The sequence below is a fragment of the Ambystoma mexicanum genome, chromosome 5p, assembly GCF_040938575.1.
Source record: "Ambystoma mexicanum isolate Mex_15411 chromosome 5p, UKY_AmexF1_1, whole genome shotgun sequence".
NCBI lineage: Eukaryota > Metazoa > Chordata > Amphibia > Caudata > Ambystomatidae > Ambystoma > Ambystoma mexicanum.
Genome location: NC_090930.1, coordinates 690,681,152 through 690,704,130, shown reverse-complemented (window position 1 = coordinate 690,704,130; position 22,979 = coordinate 690,681,152). Strand labels below are relative to the sequence as shown.

Genomic DNA, 22,979 nt, shown 5'->3' with positions numbered 1-22,979 from the left:
GTAGCCCTTTCTTCACGTGACTCTTTCGGGTAAAAGGTCTGCCTGAGGGGGTTGGTGCCTCTGATTGTTGTGTTATGTTGATTTATACAGCGCACCGCTACCACCCACGGCCAGTCTCCAGGCATGAAAGAAAATGAGAGACGCGTGCACTTCTATCATACATTCTGGTGCACCCACAGAAGCGACAACCCCCTCTTCACAGGCTGCCTCGGGGTGTCATAGCCTGTGATTAAAAAACAAAATGTAGAGGTGGTCGCAGCAAAAGGCCTGACAGAAATGTGCCTGACCCTCTTGTTTCCTAGTGACCATCCAAGTTGGGAACATTGGGAGCAAGCAGTTTTCACCTTCCCCCGTCCCGTCTCACCCCACTCATACATAGGCCATGCACCCTGGTTAGAGCCTCCCCTCGTTTCCTCGTCCCAATCAAAGCACTGCCTGCTTGTGGCACATTTCCTCTGCCCCGCTGTGCACACTTGCCTGTGGCTATCTACCCTCTGGGGTGACGCTCTGTGCAGCCTTAAAGAGATACTACCAGCATTTCTGGTGTTGCCTCTGCTGTAGGCACGTGTTTTTTGTGTCTTTTCGTTATGCGTCTGGTTTCATGAAAATATCCCTATGTGTTTGTGCAAATGTGTTCAGGAAAACACAACATCCACGCAAGGGAAGCAAGCGACCAGGAAGGACATTTTGGGTGGTAGGAGCGAAAGTTATACTGCACTTGGTAAAAAGGATATTTTAAAGGAAATTAAATTAAAGCATTATTAAACATGACCATTTCTGGATGCAGGAATTGGAAGTGGGCCTTCTAAATATAAATTGTGAACACTGGATAAAAAAATGAATGTGCTTGAAATCTTTGCAGTGCATGAGGTTCATGTGGAAAACTCAGGAGTCATAAACATTGCATAAAACAACAGGTACTTTTGGTGGACAGACATAAAAGCATCACAAATGTATAGCTGGTCAGTATTGAAACAGTATCAATAATCAGTTATAATGTAATGTTATAGGATAGGCTTAAATTGCTAGAGGGCAGTCCTGTAAAAGTAAAACGTTGCAATGGACTTTAATGCTAAAGTAGATATAGCACAAGCATCTGCAAAATGTGGCTCCCCAAATATGTTGAACTACAATTCCCATCAGCCCTACCAATTATAGTCAATGGTGAGAGATCAGGGGATCAGTGTTCCAAAACATTTGGAGAGCCAAAGGTTGAAGACTCCTAATATAGCTGAAATTATAAGTGTGCTGTAGTCTTTCTGGCATCTTGACTCGTTGACTTTTTCTTCCAGGTGGACCCGTATGGAAACATCCTCCTAAGCACTCTGGACATGAACAACGAGCTGATGCCTTCGGATGTGGCGAGCAGCGTCAGTGACTCCAGGAATTCTGTCATGTCCTTTGACAGCTCAGGAATCCAGTTCCGGAAACAGCTGACCTCTCGGGATGGCTTTGGCCATGCCACTTTGGACCGCCATCCCCCAATGGCTGCCACTGCCCACCGCAACCGCGCCAACTGCCGCCTTCGCCGGCGATCCTCCAAGTTGAAGCTCAAAATCCCTGACCTGACTGACGTCAGCACCATTGACAAGTGGTCCAGGATCATTTTTCCGATCACTTTTGGATTTTTCAACCTTGTGTACTGGCTATACTATGTCAATTGATCCAGCGGCCCGCTCATCTCCAGAAAAGAGAAAAACACTCGGGCAATGACAGAGGAGTGCTTATTTTATTTCCTTTGATCTTTTTTCCTCGGGGCGGGGGAGGGGGTGTCATTTGGATTTATTTTCCCCTTTCAGCACACAAGAAAACACAGAAGGGTAGCACTTCTCAAGGCAAATGCATTTTATTTAATTTCTTACCGGAGGACTTCATCACTGCGGGGAAAAAAATACAAAAATCCAACAGAAAGGTTTTTAAAAACAACTTTAAAATGTGGGTCGGAAATGGGGAAACACATAGGGATATTTGAATGTGCAATGCTTTACTTACTGTGTACGCTGACATCTATCCACATTGCCAGTGTCCTTTTTTTTAATTCCTCGCTCCGTATTCCTGTTTGTTTTCCTCCCTATTCCTGTTTATTTTGTGCCTCTCGCACTCACTTCTCGTTAACTCCTGGAGAAATCCAACGAGGTGGGAAAAGTTTCAGTGCATGGTTTTATTTTTTCTTGCTTATAATATAAGTGAAAAAAAGTTCCTTTTAAAAAATATGGGACCGGTCTGGGGGCAAATGCTGAGTGCTTTGAGCGTCACCGCGGGCAAATGGGGTGGTGGGAGGGATTGAATGTGCATTGAAAAGCAGAGCCTATTAGCAAGCTGCCTTTTTCGGCCTTTAGAACTTTGTAGGGGTTTCTGGGCAGCGAAGAGTGTGCATTGGCTTGTGCGGGAATGTGTACGTGCCATTGCACATTGTCGGGAGGTGGGGGGTGGGGAGGGGAGACTTTGTATTGTCTTTTATAGAAAGAGGCAACCAGGATCAAGTTTACCCACAGCATTAATGGTGAATTGCAGGTATGCCTTGCATTACACTCGATTGCAAAAGAGCAGGGGCCTGGCAGATAGATGGCGTTCAGCCATTATCTAGCACAGGGGTTTGCAGCATTTGGCTCTCCAGATGTTTTGTACTAAAATTCCCATCCGTTTTACCCAACATAGTGAATGGTGAGAGATCATGGAAACCGTAGTCCAAAACATCTTAAGAGCCAAAGGATGCAGTTTCCTGATCTAGCAGGATGATGCTAACAGAAAGGGGGGCAGGAGAGCATGCGTTGTCCAATGGTGTGTCACGGCCAGGTCAACACGCTCACAATCTCAATAGATTCTTTGGTCCTTTCTCCAGTGTAGAACTAATTCAGAAATGTGGTGGCAGACTTTTAAATATCCATTAAATGTACTGCCCCTTCCTCTTCCTTTATCTCTCTGCTTTTACATCAGGATCTCACACCACGTTGCTGCAAAACTTGGAGTGCAGAAATGCGTTAGAGGTATATGGTGTCCAATTCAGGAGCAGCCTGCTCGAGCAATGAGTGGTGTTGTCAGCCCGCCTCTGATGGATCTTTCTAGTTCACTCCCCTGCACGCTACAGTGTCCGTGGTTTGTCCGATGTCTAGTGAAGACTCGAATGGTCCACCTGATTAGGTCTTTGCTTGATGGAAATTGCTAGAGTAAAAACACAATCACGAACTTTTGAGGCTACCAAGCAATGCATTCCTATTTTGCGGGGTACAGCGTCCATTTTGTCACTAATGTGATCACATACGCATACGTTTTTGTAACCGTCCCTTTTTGATGGATTCACTTTTGATTCAATTCAATTTGAGTGCTTGAAGCAGAACTTGAGGAAATGTGAGTCGATATGTTAGGCACGTCTTCAGATCCAGCCCTGTGCACAGGTGATGGGTGCATGGGTTTATTCCATCTCTTTTTAAATGCTGCTGACACACTTCCAGGGGCCAATGTGGAGGAAGTGGGGGAGCAGGTCGTGCTTCTGCACACAACACCTAGATAGGAGAAAGAAAAACGTTGTGCAAAGTAACATGTATATTAATCCACAAAAGAACTTAGAGTGCCAAGAACGAGAGGTATCCAAGGGAGCCCAGGCAAAGCCCTTCCCAAAACAAAACTCTCATAGAGATTACAGTGACGGATCCCAGGTGTGATTAAATGATAGGCCACAGCTACTGATGTAATGCTGGGTGTACTCATTCTGCATTTTGAGCTTGTCTTGTGAGAAGTGCTGGGCGAACATGTTCTGTGATTCACCAAACCACACAAAATGTTGGGTTTTCTTTTTGTTCCCGGAAATGTCACCAACTTTTCCAGAGATTGGCCTCGGAAAGTCCGAGGTCACTCAGGGAAAAAAAAGGTCTGTGAAAGAGAGATTGTGCTACTTCTGCACCCTGCAGACCCCCATGGCATTTCCCCAGGCCCTACGCGGACATTACGGACATTACGGGCCCGTTCTGGTGTTAAACATTGGAAATAGAAAAACATGTAAACCATTCTTTGGATACTGGTGGAAGACATGATAAGCAGTGGCAGGGAGAGGTAGGCATGGATTGCTTTGAAGAGGAGCAGCGGGCTGAATTGCACCTGAAAACGTGACACACCAATCTTCATGGACAACAGACTTGTTGGCTTTGTGACCAGCGAATATTAGAAGGACTGTTCTGGAGGATTTCTTCCAGCCGTCCTCATAAGACGTTCAATGGAATGCATTGCAGCACAATGTGCAGCTTACTACAATATCATATTTGTCCCTGAAAAAGGAACACCTTATTTTATTTCGGAAGATGGAAATACTGCACATGACATTTTAAAAAAAATGCAATTTTCTTTTGGGAAGGTAAGAGAGAGCAAGAAAAACTAGATAAAGGTGTTCTGTGGCACACTGGACAATGCCCTCACCCAATCGATACATTATTAGATGCTTGAAATCTTCCACAAGAAAGAAGATTACAAAAACACATGTTCACACAAGTTACACCTGTTTTTTAAACAAGGTGTATTTAGATCCAAGAAGTATAAACGCCACTGATACGCGAGGAAAAACAGAACCTCCAAGAGCTTCTGTTATAAAAGCAGGGAATTTGATGCACCATGAACTGACACATTCCAGGGAAAATACTGAAGGCCAACTTGTGCATTCTCTAAGAAGGCTCAGCCATTGTTAGTGCTTATAAAATGCCATGTGATGTAGGATACCCAAAGAGATTTAGAAGTAAGCCCCAACAATTCAAACAATAGGCAGATAACGTTTGACAGGCATACCTAAAAAGCTAGGCCGCACTTCTAGAATATCACATGAACACATCCTTTGAGACACATCGAGAGTCTTACAAAGATGTATGGTGTTTCACCAAGGGTCAAGCATGGGTGAACTAGTGTTTAACACAAAACCAATGCTTTGGTTTTCAGATACACTGCTACCGGTATACCAGAATATCTAGAGAGTTCCGGAGGCACACATTAAGTGTTCTAGCAGCACGTATAGAGAGCTCCAGAAGATACCCTACAGAGTTTCAGATGCGCACTAGAAATGTCCGAGATGTACACCTAGAAAGTTTTGGAATTGGTGAAAATAGTTCTATAAGTGGTTGGGGGAACACCAGAATAGTTACAAAAAAGAATTCTATAGATTTTATTGTTCAACTATAAAGTTCTACCAGCACATCTATTGGGTTCCAAAAGCACTGCTAATAGTTCTAGAACTATATTTTGAAAAGAAGTCAAGAGTACCAGCAGCATGTTTAGTGGGCTCCAGTGCAATCCCTATGACATTTCAAACGTATATGTGAGATGTAAATCTGTACAGTTTCAAGTGCACCTCGTGCAAAAGTTCCAGAGGGTCACCTAACAAATCCTTCTGGTGCAATGCAAAATCCCAGAGTCCACAGAGAGCCATCACCTGATCATTCAGTGCGTTCACTGACACTGAACATGTAATAATAAATATCACCGGAAGTGCATTGCTGCACCTTTGAACTCTGCTGTCATAGAATACCCCTGGTCAAGCAATGTCAAGGCTCTATAAAGTCTTAAATATAACAAGGCTGCAACATTACATCTTACTATCTAAGGAAACACATTTGCTAGTTCCATTTGAAGTAATCACTTAATACCCATTAATGCAATTTGAACTAATCATGAAACACGTTTTATTAATATTTATAGAATTAGAGCCTAGATTGTTTAACATACTCATGTTTCCTCACTAATCCAATTTTGGGGGACAATAATCACGACTCATTTGTGTTTATTTGCTCACTGACCGTTCACAACTGAACACTTTCATGCGGTCCCCTTATTAATAGGGGTTTTCCTGTCAATGAATGACAATCACAATGGTGGTCATTACTCGTATCAACTGAGAAATTAGTGCAGCTTCACTTGGGAAGTTAGTTGTATCCGCTATGGAATTCTTTGTATATTTAGTTTATAAAGCCATACAGATGTTTATCTACACCTATACGTGTGCACATGTGTGCACATCACTACTTCCACAATATCCTTGAGTAGCAGATAAAATCCAAGGTAATACCTTTCAATGCTATGCTACTATAATATGTGCACCCAAAAGCATCAGCAATTAATGCAAACATTTGCTTGGGTTTATTTGGATCGATCACCTAAGCCTCAACATGCTTCTCGGGATAACTCAAATATCCAAGAGGGGAAGGGAGGAGAGGTGACATAGCAGGTGTATTTGTAGAGCGCACGTTCATCCCCAGAGGGGTACCTGGACAGTACTGACAGATTGCTGATATTTATTCTTGCCCAACTCAATAGTACTCACTTTATCGACAAGGCTGAGTGGACCTGTCGGTATGCAAACCTGTGACCATGAGGTCAAGCACAGGACCCTTTAAAGGATGCATTAATCAACTAAGATACTCGATAAGCCCATCAGAAGACTGTACCAAAAACTGAGCTCTTTGAACATACAGTAATGCCTTTATCACTCTTATGGAACGGTCAATAGTATTTTCGCATTTGAAAATAGGAATATTAAAGGGGTATGGGCATGTTTTCATTTTCTTCTTATTTCCTTGTATTGCTTTAGGGCATATCTCTTGTAGTCCGTATGTAGTCGAGAATCTACACTTTTATGTAAGCGCAGCGTGAACACATTTTGCCATATTTCAACTTGCTAGAGTTCTATTCTTGATCCAACCCGGGGTGAAAGAAATGAGCTATGATACAGAAGGTGTGACTACCTCACTGGTCGTTTTGGAATCCCTGGAAAGTCTAGCTCCAGGCCAATGAGATTATGTCACTGTATCCAAACAGTTGTGCCAGGTGGATAATGTCTCCATTTACAATTGGCCATTGACAGCCACTTTGCAACATAACAATCAGGTGAAGCATGTACCAAAAATGTCATAAACTCAGGAGTAGCTGGTCAAAAATGTTTAATTAATGCCTTCTTCATATCTCCCTTCCCATCTACCTGCGATTCCCATATTCTGTCCTCTAACACATCTCCAAGGCCCCAAGTACCTAAAGCACCATGAATAAACATTTGCTCTCTGTTCATGAATTTTAGGGGTATATGGTCAGAGGTTTTAAGTAAAACTAAGTATGCTGTTGTTAAAAGAATGCACTTCTTAGGAGACTCGGATCCAATGTGATCGACAACATTTTTATCTAGATCATTCTTCACCTTTATGGGTTGCCACGTGGCACAGATTGGAGAGCATTCTCATATCATTCACATCCCGCTTCGGTGCATCATGGTTCATGTGGTTCTACAGTTACCTTTTGGCAAAGCAATGGCAAATGCCATATTTAGTGTTGACTTGAACTAAAAAGCAAGGGTTGATCAGTGGTTACTATGAAAATGTGAACAACACCGTAACTTCATTTCCCACCCTGCTTCACGCTGCCATGCTAGGTTTCCTCTCAAGAAAAACCCCTCTGTTGTGTTCCTCTCCTGTTCATGAAATGTGCTGGTTTGTCTGGTATGACAGAGCGAGGGAAAAACGGGTAATTTTAGAGCCATTTCTAGAACTGCTGTTGGGTCAGCTACTAAGGCTGATGCGTATTTTCAGCCACATTCTTTCTTTAAGGCCTTTGGGCTCCATCCTCTGATAAAAAAAAGAGCCACAGCTATCATCAATGCACAAGCCTGTTCTAGACTACCCTCAAACACTTCCACACTGTACTCAAAGCCACACAAAACCGATAGCCCTCCAGTCCCGGTTTAAAAAGAAAAATCTCACCTCTTGCATTCTAACCAGTTACATTAATCTTTCCTTCATTCTAAAAAAATGTGGGCTGATTTAGATATTCATTTGAGAAACTGGACTGCAAATCAGATAATACTATTTTTGTAAGCAACCAAGCTATTGATAGTAATTCCAGAACCACCAATGAACAGCGATACCTATGTCAGATGTGAAAAATATATAACTAAATAGTTATTTTTCAGAGTTCTAGTACTTTTGGGCTTCAGTGGTAGGCCTGACCTTTTACCGAAATGAAGTACATCCATGCACTATTAAAACCAAGCTATCAGCTTGCGACCTGTGTTCACTCACAGGGATGTAAAGCAGACCATGGCTTGATACGTGAATGAACATTCATGTAGAAGGATGAGGGAGAATGACCAACCGTACACATTTATTTCGAGAATAAAACAATAGATATTCGCCATGTGCACCATATTTGAATTACTGGGACCTCTATATATTCACTCAGTCTAGGGAAATATGCATGTTTCAATAGTCGAAGCAGCAGCTGCATGTGGACTTTGTTGGCGTTAAATGATATGCTGACATAATCCTCTTTTAATTATATCGCTGGGCACGGATGAATGCTGCCATCCTTATAGTATCCACACATAGAGAAACACTATTCTCACTGGGGAAAATAAAAGAGAGCAAGCAGCACAGACAGAGGGTGGGATAATACTCTTCTACATATCTTTCAAAATACTGCATTTGTTCGATTCTTGTGCAGCCATGGCTAAGTGTCCAAATGAGTTGCACAGTAATGCATGTTTATTTTGGCAGCTGCTACAATCGATTTCTCCCATCTTGCTGGAGTTGCCCAATAACATACGCTTTAACATTTCTTTCAATTATTCAGAGGCTACAATCTTCTGGGTGCCCTACAACATGTGCCTTGGAAATTTACACATGTAAGTATTTCATTAAGGAGAATTTAGCTTCACTGGAAGATAGTATAGAAATACACAAAGCATCCTTTGTTCTTTCTACAGCGACATTGAACATGTATCAACATGAAAAACATTACCATATGAGATGTGTCTAAGTAGCAAAAAGCTTTATAACATAGTCTAGTGTACATTGGCTTTAGAGTTGAATCGTGATCGCTCGTATTGGGTCAAAAGAAATAAAGGACTTGATTGTCATCAAAACCACTGAATACCTTGATTTTCAAGTATTCTAAGGCCAATTCTTCAGAAAACTCTTCGTACTTAGTTGAATTGCCCTAAAAAAGAAAGCACAATGTGAATATGATAGGCCTAAGGGATGGTGTTTGCAAAATAATAGTTCTGCTATTGTTTCCCTCTAGTAACAGAAAAGAAAGATAATTGAATGCTTATTTTGGTTGCTCAAATGGGTACTAGACATGTAGCCATACACCATCACAGCAGACCGAACTGCTTTGCAAGTGACTCTCTCTCAGGCATCCCTACTTAAGTGGTTCTCATCCTTTCTTTCCAAACGGTTTCAATCCGTTTCCCTCCCTCCTTTTACCTGCCCTACTACTGCTCTCGATGTCGGTTTCAATCCGTTTCCCTCCCTCCTTTTACCTGTCCTACTACTGCTCTCGATGGTGGGGTCCCCCAGGGATCTGCTCTTTCGCCTCTCTTGTTTAATCTATACATGCAGGCCCAGGCCAATTTGATTTCCGGTCATGGGATTAACTTTTTCTCCTATGCTGATGACACACAGATTCTTTTCCGACTTAATGTCCCCTCGACTGACCCCCCCCCCCAGAAACTGAAACATTGCCTATCTGCGGTCGGGGCCTGGATGGCCAATCACTGGCTTAAACTTAATGGAGATAAAACTGTGATTTTACTGGTCAGATCCATCTATGTAGGACAGCCGTGGACCTGCGACTATTGGCCTACCTCACTTGGACCTTGCCCTGAACCCTGCTCCGTAATCAAGGGCCTAGGAATCAAAGTTATGTCCTCAGGCTCTGGAGAAGCTCAAATCTCGACTGTCTGCCAGTCGGGCTTTACCAAGCTCAAGATACTGAAAAAAGTTCTTCAATTTCTCCCGGCAGAGTCCAGATATAAGATTGTTATGGCCTCCATTATGGGCTCCCTAGACTACTGCAATGGTATCTATCTTGACCAACCTGAGGCCCTGCTACAACGTCAGCAGATCCTCCAAAATGGCCTTGCCTTGAAAGCCCCTAGACTTGAACACTCTTCTGACCTTTAACAACTTCACTGGCGCCCGGTTAGGAGCCGAGTCAAATTTAAAACCGTATGTCTTGTCCACTGTGCTACCCACAAGCAGGGACCCAGTTCCTTTCCATCCCACCTTGTACCTTACAAACCCAACAGACTCCTATGATCGGCCAATCAGTCAATGCTGAACATTCCTAGATTTCGGCAGGGCAGAGCAGGAGACAGATCTTTTTGGGTACTCACCCCCATGCTCTGGAATGCTCTACCCCCAGAGATCTGCAACACTTCTGACTTTATTCCCTTTTGTACGAAATGCCCTGTAAAGCCCAATATCCACTGAAACATGACATGCCTGTAGCACTATTGTCCAGAAGGCTAGCTCATAGTGATTGTGCTGCTAATGTCAAAGTAGAGAAGGAATCTGTGATCATTCTGAAAGATAATTGATTGCCAATTAGGCACGTCTGAAAAACCTAGCTGGCCTATTCAGGATGATGCGATCAAACTATTTCACACCGGTGGAAATGGACTCCCTAACTTTGGTGAAAGTGGGAAAGTGTTACTGTGCGGGTTCTCACAATTTTGCATGATGGCATCTCATTGCAGACTGCACATGTCACACATATATAAAACTAAAATGTATTTCAAGCTGTCAACGTAACAATCAGAGAGATCTAATATTTATGTTATCGAGATTGTCAATCTTCACCAAAGCTGAAAGAGATCACTGCATGGAGCACAATCTGGCAATTAATGCAAATGTATGAAAGCACCTCTGCTATACCTACAACAATTTTATGCTTATAATCTCCCAAACGATGGGCAAACATCATTGCATTGCATAAAGGTTGCTCATCCTCCCCATTGCGCCATTATCCCAGGAAGTAAAATGACTGAAAAGGACCTTGTGTCATTTCCCAATACATTTCTCTTAAGAAACCTCTTCTGTTCTGACCATGTTCTCAATGTGGCTGGTGTACTGCAGCGATAGTTACCCTATATTGTTTGGCATATGATCAAACATCAAATTCGTCACTCCCCCAGAGTGTGTGATTGCTCCCTCCAATTCATTCCATATGATGGCCATTCCACAACATTGTGCCAAACAATTTCCTTAACCAAATAATAATCCCGTTCTATGATTTTTCAGTTTATTGAAAATCCCCATTTGCATGAACATTATCATGTAGTCCATGGGAGAAAGGATCTTTTTCTTCTTTAGGTTTTGAACCTAAGTCTACCTTGCAGAGAGAAATTAAAATCTTTCATTGAATATTATCCATATTCTGACCTAACCGGAGCAGAAGAGAAAGATATAGCCTTCTGTGAGGACATGGGCTTTTTATAAAGCCAGATCTGTGGTGTGGCTTCTAGACACCCTCGGATGATCTATCGGTGAGCCTTTACTAAGATGTATATCCTCAAGCTACACACGTTATTAATAGTCCACTTTCTCTCGGCCTATGCCATTCCATACACTGGTAGCTGAAAATAGACAAAGGGGTCATGAAAAGGCAAGCACATAGTACTCGCATCACGTGCCTCCAAGGTCGGCTCTAGCGTAGCGAGTGTTACGTCATTACTTGAAGGATCAGCCACAGCAGCATCACAGTTCCTTGGAGATACAGAAACCCACCAGAAGTGATGGTAACACACCTGGATACATTGAGCAGAGTCACAAGTCTCTGGGTATGCCGTATTGGTTTAACAGTAAGCCACTGGTGGTGTAGAAAGAAAGGAAAATATTTCTAACATGAAAACTCCCCTAGAGCAAGCTATGGTGTCACGACCCGACAGCAAGTAAATAGGATCGGTCATGTCAGCAATTAGACACATGGAAGGCAGCATCTGTTAGGTACCACATACCTTTTTCTTACATTTATTTTTCTGTGCCCTTCTGTCATGTTTTAGTCTTATTATTTTTATAATTATATATGCTATATTTATACATAATTCTCTAAGGATGTCTGTGCATTGAGTGCTAGACTGTGGACATCTCCATATGCGCAGACATCCTTACTCTGAGACTCATCCAGCCTTCGAAAACTCTGCAAGGCTTTCAAACCTCTCCTCACATGGGAGACTCAACACAGCCCATACACGCCAACTTATTGCAGATATCCCAGACATGTTATCCTTGCATCCAAATACCCAAACATGCCTACATGGTTAATGATTACAAATGCTCTCCTGTTAGGTCGAGTGTGGTAAAAAACTAAATGAGCGGCGCATCCCGCGTGCTTTGGGTGCTCACTGATACAAGCATACAATGTCAGAAATATTCCACTGATGTAAAGTTCTATGATCATATTCATGTTCCTTAAAATACTATATATTATAATATATATAATCATATTTTATTTAGTCCCTGCTTTTATCAAGCAGGAATAACAAGAGAATATAGAATCACATGCAGCTGTGTGTCTCATAACAAAAGCAGAACATATTTAGAATACCCATGATCATCATTCGTACTCATCATCTATACATGCTTCCCTTTCCAGGGCAAAACATCTCAATCGTTCTTGGTCACCTCTAGACGTGTACAGCTATGGCACAGGAAGTCTGCAATTCCAGTGAAAGATCTTCAGGGGGCCTTCCATCTCAATGTCCGCCTCTTTGGAATCCCCCAAACTCACCAACTCTAGTAGTAAACCAGTTGAGAGTGGAGAATAGTTTAAGTTTCTGCAATGTGGAAGAAGCTGTATTTAGTATCTACGTCAGGGCGCAATGCTATCGGAGGGAACGACATAACAGCTACCACAAAAGCTGTGAGGGTCTGTCCTCAACTCCTGTGGCTTACCCCTCCAGCAGGTACCCCTCCAGCTGCTTTTAAGGCAATGAATAAACTGACTTGACAACAGAGACAAAAATACATGCTGTTTGAACAAAAACGATTATTTCTGAGAAATGAATTAAAATAATCAGATATTTTCTTAGGTCATTTTGGACAAATTATTAGACAATTTCGGGAGAAATATATGTGTTAGGGCAGTAGTGCAATCACTTCGAAACTTATTCAGATTGTTTGTCTATAATGAGATTTTGAACAAGTTATTTAGATAACTTGAACAAGTAATTATATCATTTAAGTCACTAATCAGTTAATTCCATCTGGTAATAATTCAAAGAACTAAACTTTTTTAAATTAAATTTTAGATTTTTACTTGGAAAAGACAGACATTTTCTTTCAAATCCTAAACCTTGTGGTTGTTAATTTACCATTTTCTTCACACTTCTTGTGACCACCATCATTTTGTGTACATACTATATTTGTGAGAGATTTTATTGTCACAGAAGCATACCAGTGTTTCCAATGTGACAACAAGGACATTATATTCCTATTCACACCGCGCTTTTTTGCTGAATTGGGTAGTATGTGATGTATAATTTGTTCTTTAAATTTTGTGCATGAACAGCATGTTTTCTACTAATTCGAGGTCATGAGAATCTGGAGCCATTTTAGGAACTTTTTTGATTGAGGGCGGCGTAGCAGGAGAGGGATCAGCAAGCTCCTCTATTTAAGAGCACTGTTCTAAATAGAACGCCGTCCCTGAATGTGTACCCTTCCTCATCAAACCAATAGCACGCGGTGATAGTAGAACAGCCAGCGTCAACTAAACAGAGGCTTTTTATCATTCCTCGACATTGCTTAGAGTAGTCCATCACTGGAAATGACACACCAGTATTTCTCTTCCTGATGCTGTATAACCTGATAGTATATGACACATGTGCGCGCATATTCTATTAATCCAAAGACTTGACGTCAAGATGCAGGAAATTATGATAAACACACCGACCACTGTGAACCACACTTGTCGTGCATCGGCCCTTTCAGCATGGCTTTGGGGGCTCTCAAGGCAGGTGAGTTGTCAAGGGTGCTATGTATGACCCCCTGACATAATATTGTGAATGCTACTTGTGTGAATCTTCTCCAGTACGTCTCAACCCCAACTGACACTGTCTCTTTCTTAATGTTCAGTCATCATATGGTTATTGTCCTTATTTTTAACTTGTTTTTTTTTAAATGGCATTTAATGTGAGCTGTAGAGTGTTAAAAGAACCCTATTAGAGAGTGTCTTCATTCATGTTAATCTGGGAGCTCAAGGGGATTGGTTGTTATCTGTTTTGAAGGTTTCTGTCCCCACAATGCCTCACACATAGGCACTATTTTTTATAAGATTTGATCGAAATGATTGAATTATCTGTACGTTATACGGCAATTCGGTTAAAGGGGGTAAGCACATCTGAAAACGATAATACTATCACACTCACTAGTGATTTAGTGAGAAGAGGCCGGCAAGGCAACTACAGCATGTTTCTGAGGAAAGGCTGTGGTGGGTATTGGACATTGGATCACGCTGCTGGCAGTATATACGCCGCTCTGGAGAGGGCTCCAGACGTTCACTTCTTTTGCCATCCTGACAGACTACTTAGTCCGATAAAAGCATGATGGCTGCTGAGAGAAATGTCCCCATACAAATGTTGTTCAAAGATCTTGGATGTGTACTTAGAAATGTTGGAAAGAGGTTCTTGTTCAGGAATCTGATCACTGCTTGTCTACTACAGATGTTTGGTCGTTCTGGCCTAGCTGAGCTCCTGTAGCTATGGTCTGTCCCAAGCAATCAAGAATAACGTCCATTAGATGGCTTTAAAAAAAAATAGACATCACATGGACATCTTGTGGTGGTGCTCGACTTTTGAGCTTTAGTTCAAGATAGCTTCCTGATTTCCCAACACAACTTGTGTGGCATCGAGTTCCAATGTTGCTTTATATTCCCTGTATTTTATATGCAGTTTTATCTGCCTACTGTAATAAATAGAATTTATACCATGAAATTGTAATGGGGACTTCAGAAGATGTTCTTATTCCCTTGAGTGTTCAGCAAGATAACCTGTGCTTGTAATGTTGTATGGGCAGCCATAATGCATAACGTCAGGAACTCTAGTGCTTTGTATAGCCTACCTACAGTGCTTCAATGCCATACCAAACAGCAGGAGGCGCTATACAACTACAGGATAACATGACATATATTGTTCAGAAATTAACCAAACTTTTTTGAGCAAGAAGAGGAGGATAGATGGAACACATTGTTGTGGCCAGGCCCCTGATGAGAGTTGCAGCTAACCCATCCACCAAATAATAGACAGATGTCGTTTTCATGTACTCTTCACATTATGTGTCAGCCGTTGGAAATTGGAAACTTTTTAAAAAATATTCCCACGCTAGTCTTTCACTGCTGTGAAGAACAGGCTTTCCGAAGATTATTGCCGAGAAGGTGACACTCTTCTTCAAGGCCTGTTCTGTGAGATATAAGGGCTTGCCTCAGCAACACGCTACTCCAAGAGGGAAAATGTCTTACCAGATAACCAGATAACCCTCTGTAACGTCTTGTTCGCCATCAGTAGAGAAGGGATGACATAATTTGCTGGTAAATGTACCTCTCTCTGTTACCATAACGCATCAATGGTGGAGGCAGGTTTTGAAGCCAGAGGGGTCTCCTCGTAGGGCGACTGTCAATGCCATTTCACTAACTTGAGAGCAGCAGAGGGAACACATTGGGGTCTGAAAGGGGTCCTGGGTGGTGGGCACCTACCCCTTGAACCTCTCTTGTTGCTTCACCACTGTTCTACTTCATGGGTTTCAGAAATGCACCTTAATGAGAGAGGACCATTTTTTGTTATATCATGTATTCCTACCCATGAGAGTGGGATCATCCAATCAGGGGGCGGGAAACATGGGGGAATCTCCCAGGTGCCACTTGCATTCTCCCAGCCCCACAAGCACCTCCCCAGGGTGTCCCCCTCGTTCCTTATTCCTGGCACCCCTTGCCCCACCCCTGCCTCCACCTGCATGCCACATCTCTCATTCCCACAATTTCCACCCAACCTAATTCACCTGCCCAGCCCGGGGCTTCTTCCTAAATGCTGCACTCAGTCTCTCGCTGTCTGTGCCACCAGCAAAGAAATAGAAAAGGAATTTACTCCCTTTTCTATTTCTCTTGGCGGTGCCCATCTTTGATTATTTAGGTGATTGGGTGCACGCACTAAACACAGAGCTCATCATCGCCTGTATAAAAAACATGTTTGTACTTTTTGCAGCGCGGAGGGAGATCTGGTTGGGAATAGCGATCACCCCCATGTTTTGGGGGCATTCAGGGCCAGAAGGCACTCTGAGCCCTCGCTCAGGCTGTTCCGCTGGTGGCATTTTATTGGTTTTGTACACCCCTTAACATAGGTTTGATAATTTAAATAAATATAGGTGTAGATGCAGGGCAAGTGAGAAAAGTGAGAAAAGCAAACTAATGGCACCATCCATTTGCCAAGTATAATTTTGGAGAAGTCTGCCATATTCAAGAGATATGTGGAGAGGAAGTGGTATCGACAGTTTGTGCATGCGTATGTGGGGCGTATTGGATCATAAGTATGTTGGATTTTTCTGGAGGACTATATAGTTTACTTCTTATTTTTATAATGGATCTACAAGCCAGCGTAAATCGGCACACACATTTGGGGCGGGGAAAACATCATTAAAGATTCCCCGGTTAATGGCATTGTGCTAGCTGTGTTTACACAGCCCCCTGAAGAGTGCAGGTGTTTAAGGTGCAGTAGTGGGATGTATAAGAGCTTCAGGGCTCACTTGATTCAAGAGTCTAATTTTTCTTATAGAAGGTCATCTTTAAGAAGTGGTGATGGTGTTCTTGCATAGGAATCAGATATCGTCATCATCTGATGCCACTGGACAGTTCTTTATAGATTTTGCTAATGAGTGGTAAATGCGATAGCGGAATGTTGTGATAGGTAGAGGCCAAGGTTGAAGAACTTCTATAATCTTGGATGGACTTTTTAGAACCTTAATTTTTTGTTTTTTACTGGGTAGCCATAAAACATATGTTTGTACATTTAGTGGGAATACAAACATCGCATATTAAATAACAGGTTAACCAACTGCCGGGGTCCCGAATAGCAGGGCTCAAGACATGGTTTTGCATGGGAATCCCTGGGACTTGATAGGGGTGAAGAAAAGGGCCTTACTGCCTTACTGCCTCCCGTCTCCAAAATCTCGGTTGCTGTTTTTGTGGAAAAATGAAGCAAATTGTGAATTGTTGCGGAAAGAGCTGTGTCTGTAGGGTGTTTTGATTTTTTGGTGACAAGAAACCTCTGCATATTCCCAGGCACCTCTGAAAAGATTTTTCTTAAAGGGTTTCATTTTCACATGGTCTAATGCTGTTTTTGATAACCCCTTCCTCTGCCTCCTTTGTAGTTAGGTTTAGTGAATGGACCTAGTTTTATTTTAGGCACTTGGATCAGATAAATCCAAACTAAACTCTAGGTTAGCCCTGCTGGGTTGAGCAAAACAGGACCCATAAACTCAAACTATCAATGTGACTCTTACTGTTTCTATAGAAGCACATTACAATTTGAAGCAGTGGCTAACAAGAGAAAAACAATTAACCTTTTTCTTTGGTTTCTAATCAAACTGTTAGATGACGTCGCACAAGCTGGAAACTTAGTAGAGTAGATCTTGCTAGACTAGAGAACACATTAACTTAGAAATGTGGATAGTGGTATGACGTGGACATAGTTTTGGAAACAACACTAATCAGACTATTTTAAATTGTGTGCCAACTTTTACCCTGACTCAGGGAAGTCAAGATGGTGGGGAGAAACAAAGAGCCATTCCTTATTATGTGCCTCTATACAAAAGTCGACATTAATGGCTGCTTGAAATTTTCACATGTCTGTATTGAGTAGTGAACATGTTCTAAGCCTAACGGTTGCTTCTGTGCTTTTGTCTCTCTTCTAGAAAGGGTGCAGAGGACAGCCTTATTGGGCATAGGGGGTTGAGATTAGTTAGAGTAGAGCCCACACTGAGAAATCCGTATTCATCATGCCTCAGGCTCAGCAACTGGGCTAATAGCCTTGTTTCTGTTTTGATGCAGACTAGTACAATTTATATAGGGTATTCACACGCCTGACCCTACTGGCTGTGTTTGGTGGTCATCCATCTCTGATTGGTGCTTACCCCTCGGACAGATAACATAGTATATTGCACCATGTACCCAATGTTTGAGGGTGAGTTGGTCAACCCTTTCATGTAACAGGATTTATTTTTCTCTAACCAGGATTGTGCCTTCTCTGCACTACTCTTAATTATCCTCCATGTAAATATCTGTGTAGGATGAATTAAGACACATCCAACCATTCAATGAAATGTCGGATTTCCTATTAGATAGATCAAACATGATTGGTGATCCAAAGAAAGATGAACCCCATACCCCCATGTATCTTATCCCCACATGTTGCAGCTGATGGTAGAAGCATTAGATACCTAATATCTGGACTGTCCCAGCTGAAACGCCATACTTTCGAATCAACATGTTAGAGGCATATTTTAACCATCAGTTTATATTTACCATGAATTCAAATATATGTGGATTTTCCACAGAATGTTAATGCAAAATAATATTGCTGTCTCTGTTGTCACGATAGGTAGCTGTTAGCCGTGTGGATTGGCATTTCTTTCATTGCAGCCAACTTTCAAAAGTTAGTGTATCATTATATAAATAATTGTCCTCACACATTTGTGTAGACCCTAGGACACACGTGGATCAGTTCACAAGACTCGAAATATATTTGTATGCTTATTTTATTTTTGTGAGAGACCATTTCTAATTGGCTTTATCCTCAGGCACTAGAGTTGTCCACTGCATCCACATTTGTGTTTTGTGACTCCTGTTGTGGGGGAGCTAGCATCTCTCGCTGTGGGAATAATGTATCAGTTAGCTTTCAATGTTTCCGTTTTGATATCTATATAATCACTCTGCTATCAGGTTCTGGGTGGATAGATTTGTCCTATTCCAGAAAATGGCTTATAAGTAGAAGTTTTGTTAATGTGAGACCCGGATATGTGCAATCAGAAAATAAGGCGCAACAATCCTAACTCTATTGATCGAAAATCAAGTTATCTAACATGTATCTTGAAAAACTGTAATATTCAGTTAGACACCCTGTATTTGCATGGAACATATCATGCTATGAAGCAGTGACAGAATGACTGCTATTGGTGAGAGAGCGAGCAATGCTCCCTGCCATCTGCCTAAATACCTGCACATGGGCAGTGATGTGTATTACCTGCACTCCTTAACTGCAGCCAACTTCTAGATAGAGACTAACCTTGTTGCTTTTGCTCCCAGTAGAAATGATGCACTCATAGAAACCCTTAGGATCCTATCTGCCCAGGCTTCTCTTTTCTACCCAACCCCTCCCTTGGTTTGCCTTGCAGCCCACTGCTGCTGTTCAGCCTTTGCATGGTGGGGTGCCAAGCTTAATGATGCTGGAAATGGCCATGCCTAATGGAATGTTCTGCTTGGCAGCAACCTTCTTCACCAGGCTGTGAGCGTGGGGGCGCATCTCCATGCACGCCCCGCGACGTTGAGTCGTTTTATGCACCAAACACAGTGCCATTCCTAGAGAAGGAATCTTACCATGACTAGATTAGATTTTGTTTCTGTTTTGTCACCATATTTCTGTGCATGTTTAACTACACATATTCTGACATAAACAAAATCACCCGCCAGCGTCATGCGTCTGCGTCAATCAACCTAAGAGCTACCACAACAATGGCATTCACTTAAACATTGATTTATGAAATTATGTAACTTCCCAATCGGGCGTGTGTTGCAACGTCATGAATGTTACTGTGCTAAAACATTGAACCTTGAGCATTCCATTCAGTTGTTATAGTTGCAAATCAGGGCTGAATAGCTTTATGATTCCCACCCTTAAGAACACCATAGTGAACCCGTTCTGAGGATAATAGTGCATATATGTATGATCTGGGTGGGGCCTTTCCTTATGGAGCTGAGAAAGAATTCCATGTCTTATAAAGCAATGAGTCATCACAGCAGTCAATGGAAGGATGAAGAGCCTTTATGAATGTCGAATTCCTCTTTTATACTGCTTTCAAGTATTTCAAATGTTTATGTACAAAAACATATATATATATATATGTATATATATATACCTTGTGTGTGTATATTAATACACATATATGCATATATAGCTATATATGACACATAGATCTATATTATATGGGTATGGATATATATATATATATATACATACTTATATGAGAAATTCATAAAGGTCATTATTCATCAACCTAATGTAAGATATTGTGATGATAGACACTAACAACTATTGCAAGACGGGGAGAGCTCTCTATAGTACTCTCTATTTCTCTCGATCCTCCCTCTGTCTATATATAGTTAGAGAGAGAAGAGTGAGGGAAATAGAGAGAGATGCAATTATCAACCTGGATTGTAAATGGACTGTATCCATCAGACAGACCATTCTGTGATGTGTTGCCACCTGCCCCTGGCTAGGATTGCCATTAACTTTGTCTTTGTTCGCCTAAGACATTCGTGTAGGCTATAGGATGTATGTGCATGATGACACATATAATGCGCTAAGGAAAACATTCAGGGTTGCATATTTATTGTACGTTCTTGACGTTACTGAAAGTACATTGATAACCGTGTTACTTTTTGCATCTTCTGCTTTAAAATGTCATCACTCTTGTGAGCCTCAAATGCTTATGCACACCCTGACCTATAACTCTTTAGTAAAGCAGGTCGTACCATTTAGTAAGGATCAAACAGACTGAGCACTGTGGGCAGTGGGAATGTTGAGAGCTGGTAGCTGGCAATGCTTAGGCCTTGGTTGAAGATATTTTTGTGAGACCAACATGGTTAATGCCTCTGAGTTTATGTACCATTTCTCCTTGTTCCACAGCCTGTGTTGAGTTGAAGGGAAGAAGAGGCATCTGGGTCACATGGCCAAATATATATATGAAAACCTCTAAGACGGTAGACCAATGCCTTTTCCATTAAGTCATAACATATCACTATAGATTTAGGAATGAATTGCTGTTAAAAGAAATTGACCCACGCTGGGTGGCTGCATTCCATCTTGTACAGATACAAAAGAAAAAAGCGAGAAAAGCCAACACCCATTTTTATGACATTTAGTTTGCATTTTATGCATGAAATAAGACCTTGATCCTTGTCTTTTTTCACCGAGCAGGTCCTGCTTAACAAATGTACAAAAAATGTTTCTAGCAAAGTGATTTAGATGTAGAGACTTTTGTAAAAAAAAAAAAAAAAGAAAAAAATCAATGAAATATAAAAGAACAAAGAAATAAAATAAAATGACCTAAAGAGCCATCTTTGTGTACTCTACAGGTATGGTAATGTGACTGATGACCAGGCACTTCCTGCACGCAGCAGCGTTCCATCTTTGGCAGCCATTTTGAATTGACATTCTGCTGAAGGAAGTTACTGTATCAAGAAGTGCTTCCTCGTCAGTTGCTCCTGTGTAAGGTTGCCAGATGTTGTTAGGTGATCATACACTGATGAGCCAATCTGTTGCAGTTTTATTTCTTAAATCCCATTGAGTTGCAGGAACTGGGGACTAGAGAAGGCTCCACTTCTGCAAGCTGCATTGGTATAAGTCTTTAAAAAGCAACAGAACTGCCTCATCGATTCCTGGTGGATCCAAATCGTCTGCTGATCTTACTTCGTGTCCTTTCAAAAACGGAGTCCTTTCTTTTTATCAGCAACAGTTTCTGAAAGGTGGAAATGGAAAAAGTAAAACTTGAAAATAGTTTACAGTTTTGTACAAACCGTCCTAAGTATTTACAAAAAATCTTTTTTTTTTTTTAAAAAAAAAAAATCATACCAGTGCCAAAATAATGTAATGTGTACATTAAATTTCGTTGTCTTTTCTTTTGGAAAAAAAGTTAACTTTTCTTAGCAAATGGAAATGTATGTTGATATAAATGTACTTGAAAGTTGTTACTTGATTAGTAATCTACTTTTTTCTCACCTAGAACACAAGTACTGCTTTAAACTATGGCTTTGAAGGGGTAAATGTAATAATTAACTTGTTTCTGCTGGTTTGAATGCAGATGTGTTCTGTTTTACTAACAAACCTATTGAATTAGGATTTGGAAACAACAAGTCCACCGGTGCAAACTATAAACTTCTCAAGAATGGGCAACAGGTTACAGGGATTCGGTACTTAACCTCTGCCAAAGACAGTGATATGACAGTATTTTTTCAAGAAGTTTTTACAGTACGATATGCCAAGAAATCCGGCCTAATGTAAGAAAAGCAAAAGAGATAGAGAGTATCATGCTCTACATTAGATGAATAACCTATTGTATGGGCGTGCTGTACTGCCCACACCAAATTGCTGCCATCACGCTTGCTAATTTTTGTCATGTATTCGTCCTGCCCACATTTTTAGCATCAGACTTTCACTGGAGCCTATCGTTTCCTAAATGCAACTGAATTTGAAATAGTTTGATGTTCTCAAATGTGCAATTTCCTCTTCATAGTTCATACATGTCCATGGAAATCGAGAAACAAAAAAAAATAAGTTCAAGGGTACACCAAGAGCTTGGAAAATATGTAGGCCCCAACTGCATAAGAATTTCCCAGTATCACGAGAAAAGAAGCTAACCTCGAAAGGTGAAAGAGCATATGGGTTAGAGAATAGTTATTCATTGGGATGTCACTAGGGTGTGTTAATGGCAAGAATATCAGCGAAGGAAGCGCTGATATTCTGCAGTGCTGATAAAACAGATGGGGAGAGTAGTACAAATGCTACTCATTGGCAGGAGGCAATGAAGCTGCACCGACAAATGTAAATAGAACAGTGTCTCTCCAAACTGAGGTCCAAACGTCTCCATTTTGGAAATTTTATTGACACAAATTACAGTAAGGCAGCAACGATACAATCTGCATTCAAAACACAGAATGTAAAATACATGCTCTTTAAAAAACGGATCGCTTCTTGGAAATATTACTTTCTCTAAACAAAGAGTGTACTATTTTTTTCATTGAATACCAATTCTGTAAAATACGTTTTTTTAAATGTGACAATTAAAATTTTACATTTCTTCATGAGCTACTAGAGGAAATTCAGATATGCGCGTGGTGGGTAACTACGGAATATGCAGTGGGGTAGAGAGCCATAGGACAATTGATGCTGTGAACATTTCTCTTCATTTCGCCCC

At 41.4% G+C, this 22,979-nt stretch overlaps 1 protein-coding gene across 2 annotated transcripts in view; it reads left to right on the top strand.

The window, feature by feature from the left end:
* LOC138481138 (gamma-aminobutyric acid receptor subunit beta-4) overlaps window positions 1-22,869 on the top strand; it is an 839,960-nt gene extending 817,091 nt beyond the window's left edge. For both annotated transcript variants that reach the window (XM_069613063.1, XM_069613062.1), the window contains exon 9: window positions 1,293-22,869. In XM_069613063.1, coding sequence (XP_069469164.1) covers window positions 1,293-1,664 — 372 coding nt within the window. In that variant the 3' untranslated portion in view covers window positions 1,665-22,869. The remainder of the gene's footprint in view (window positions 1-1,292) is intronic.
* Window positions 22,870-22,979: the final 110 nt, after the last annotated feature.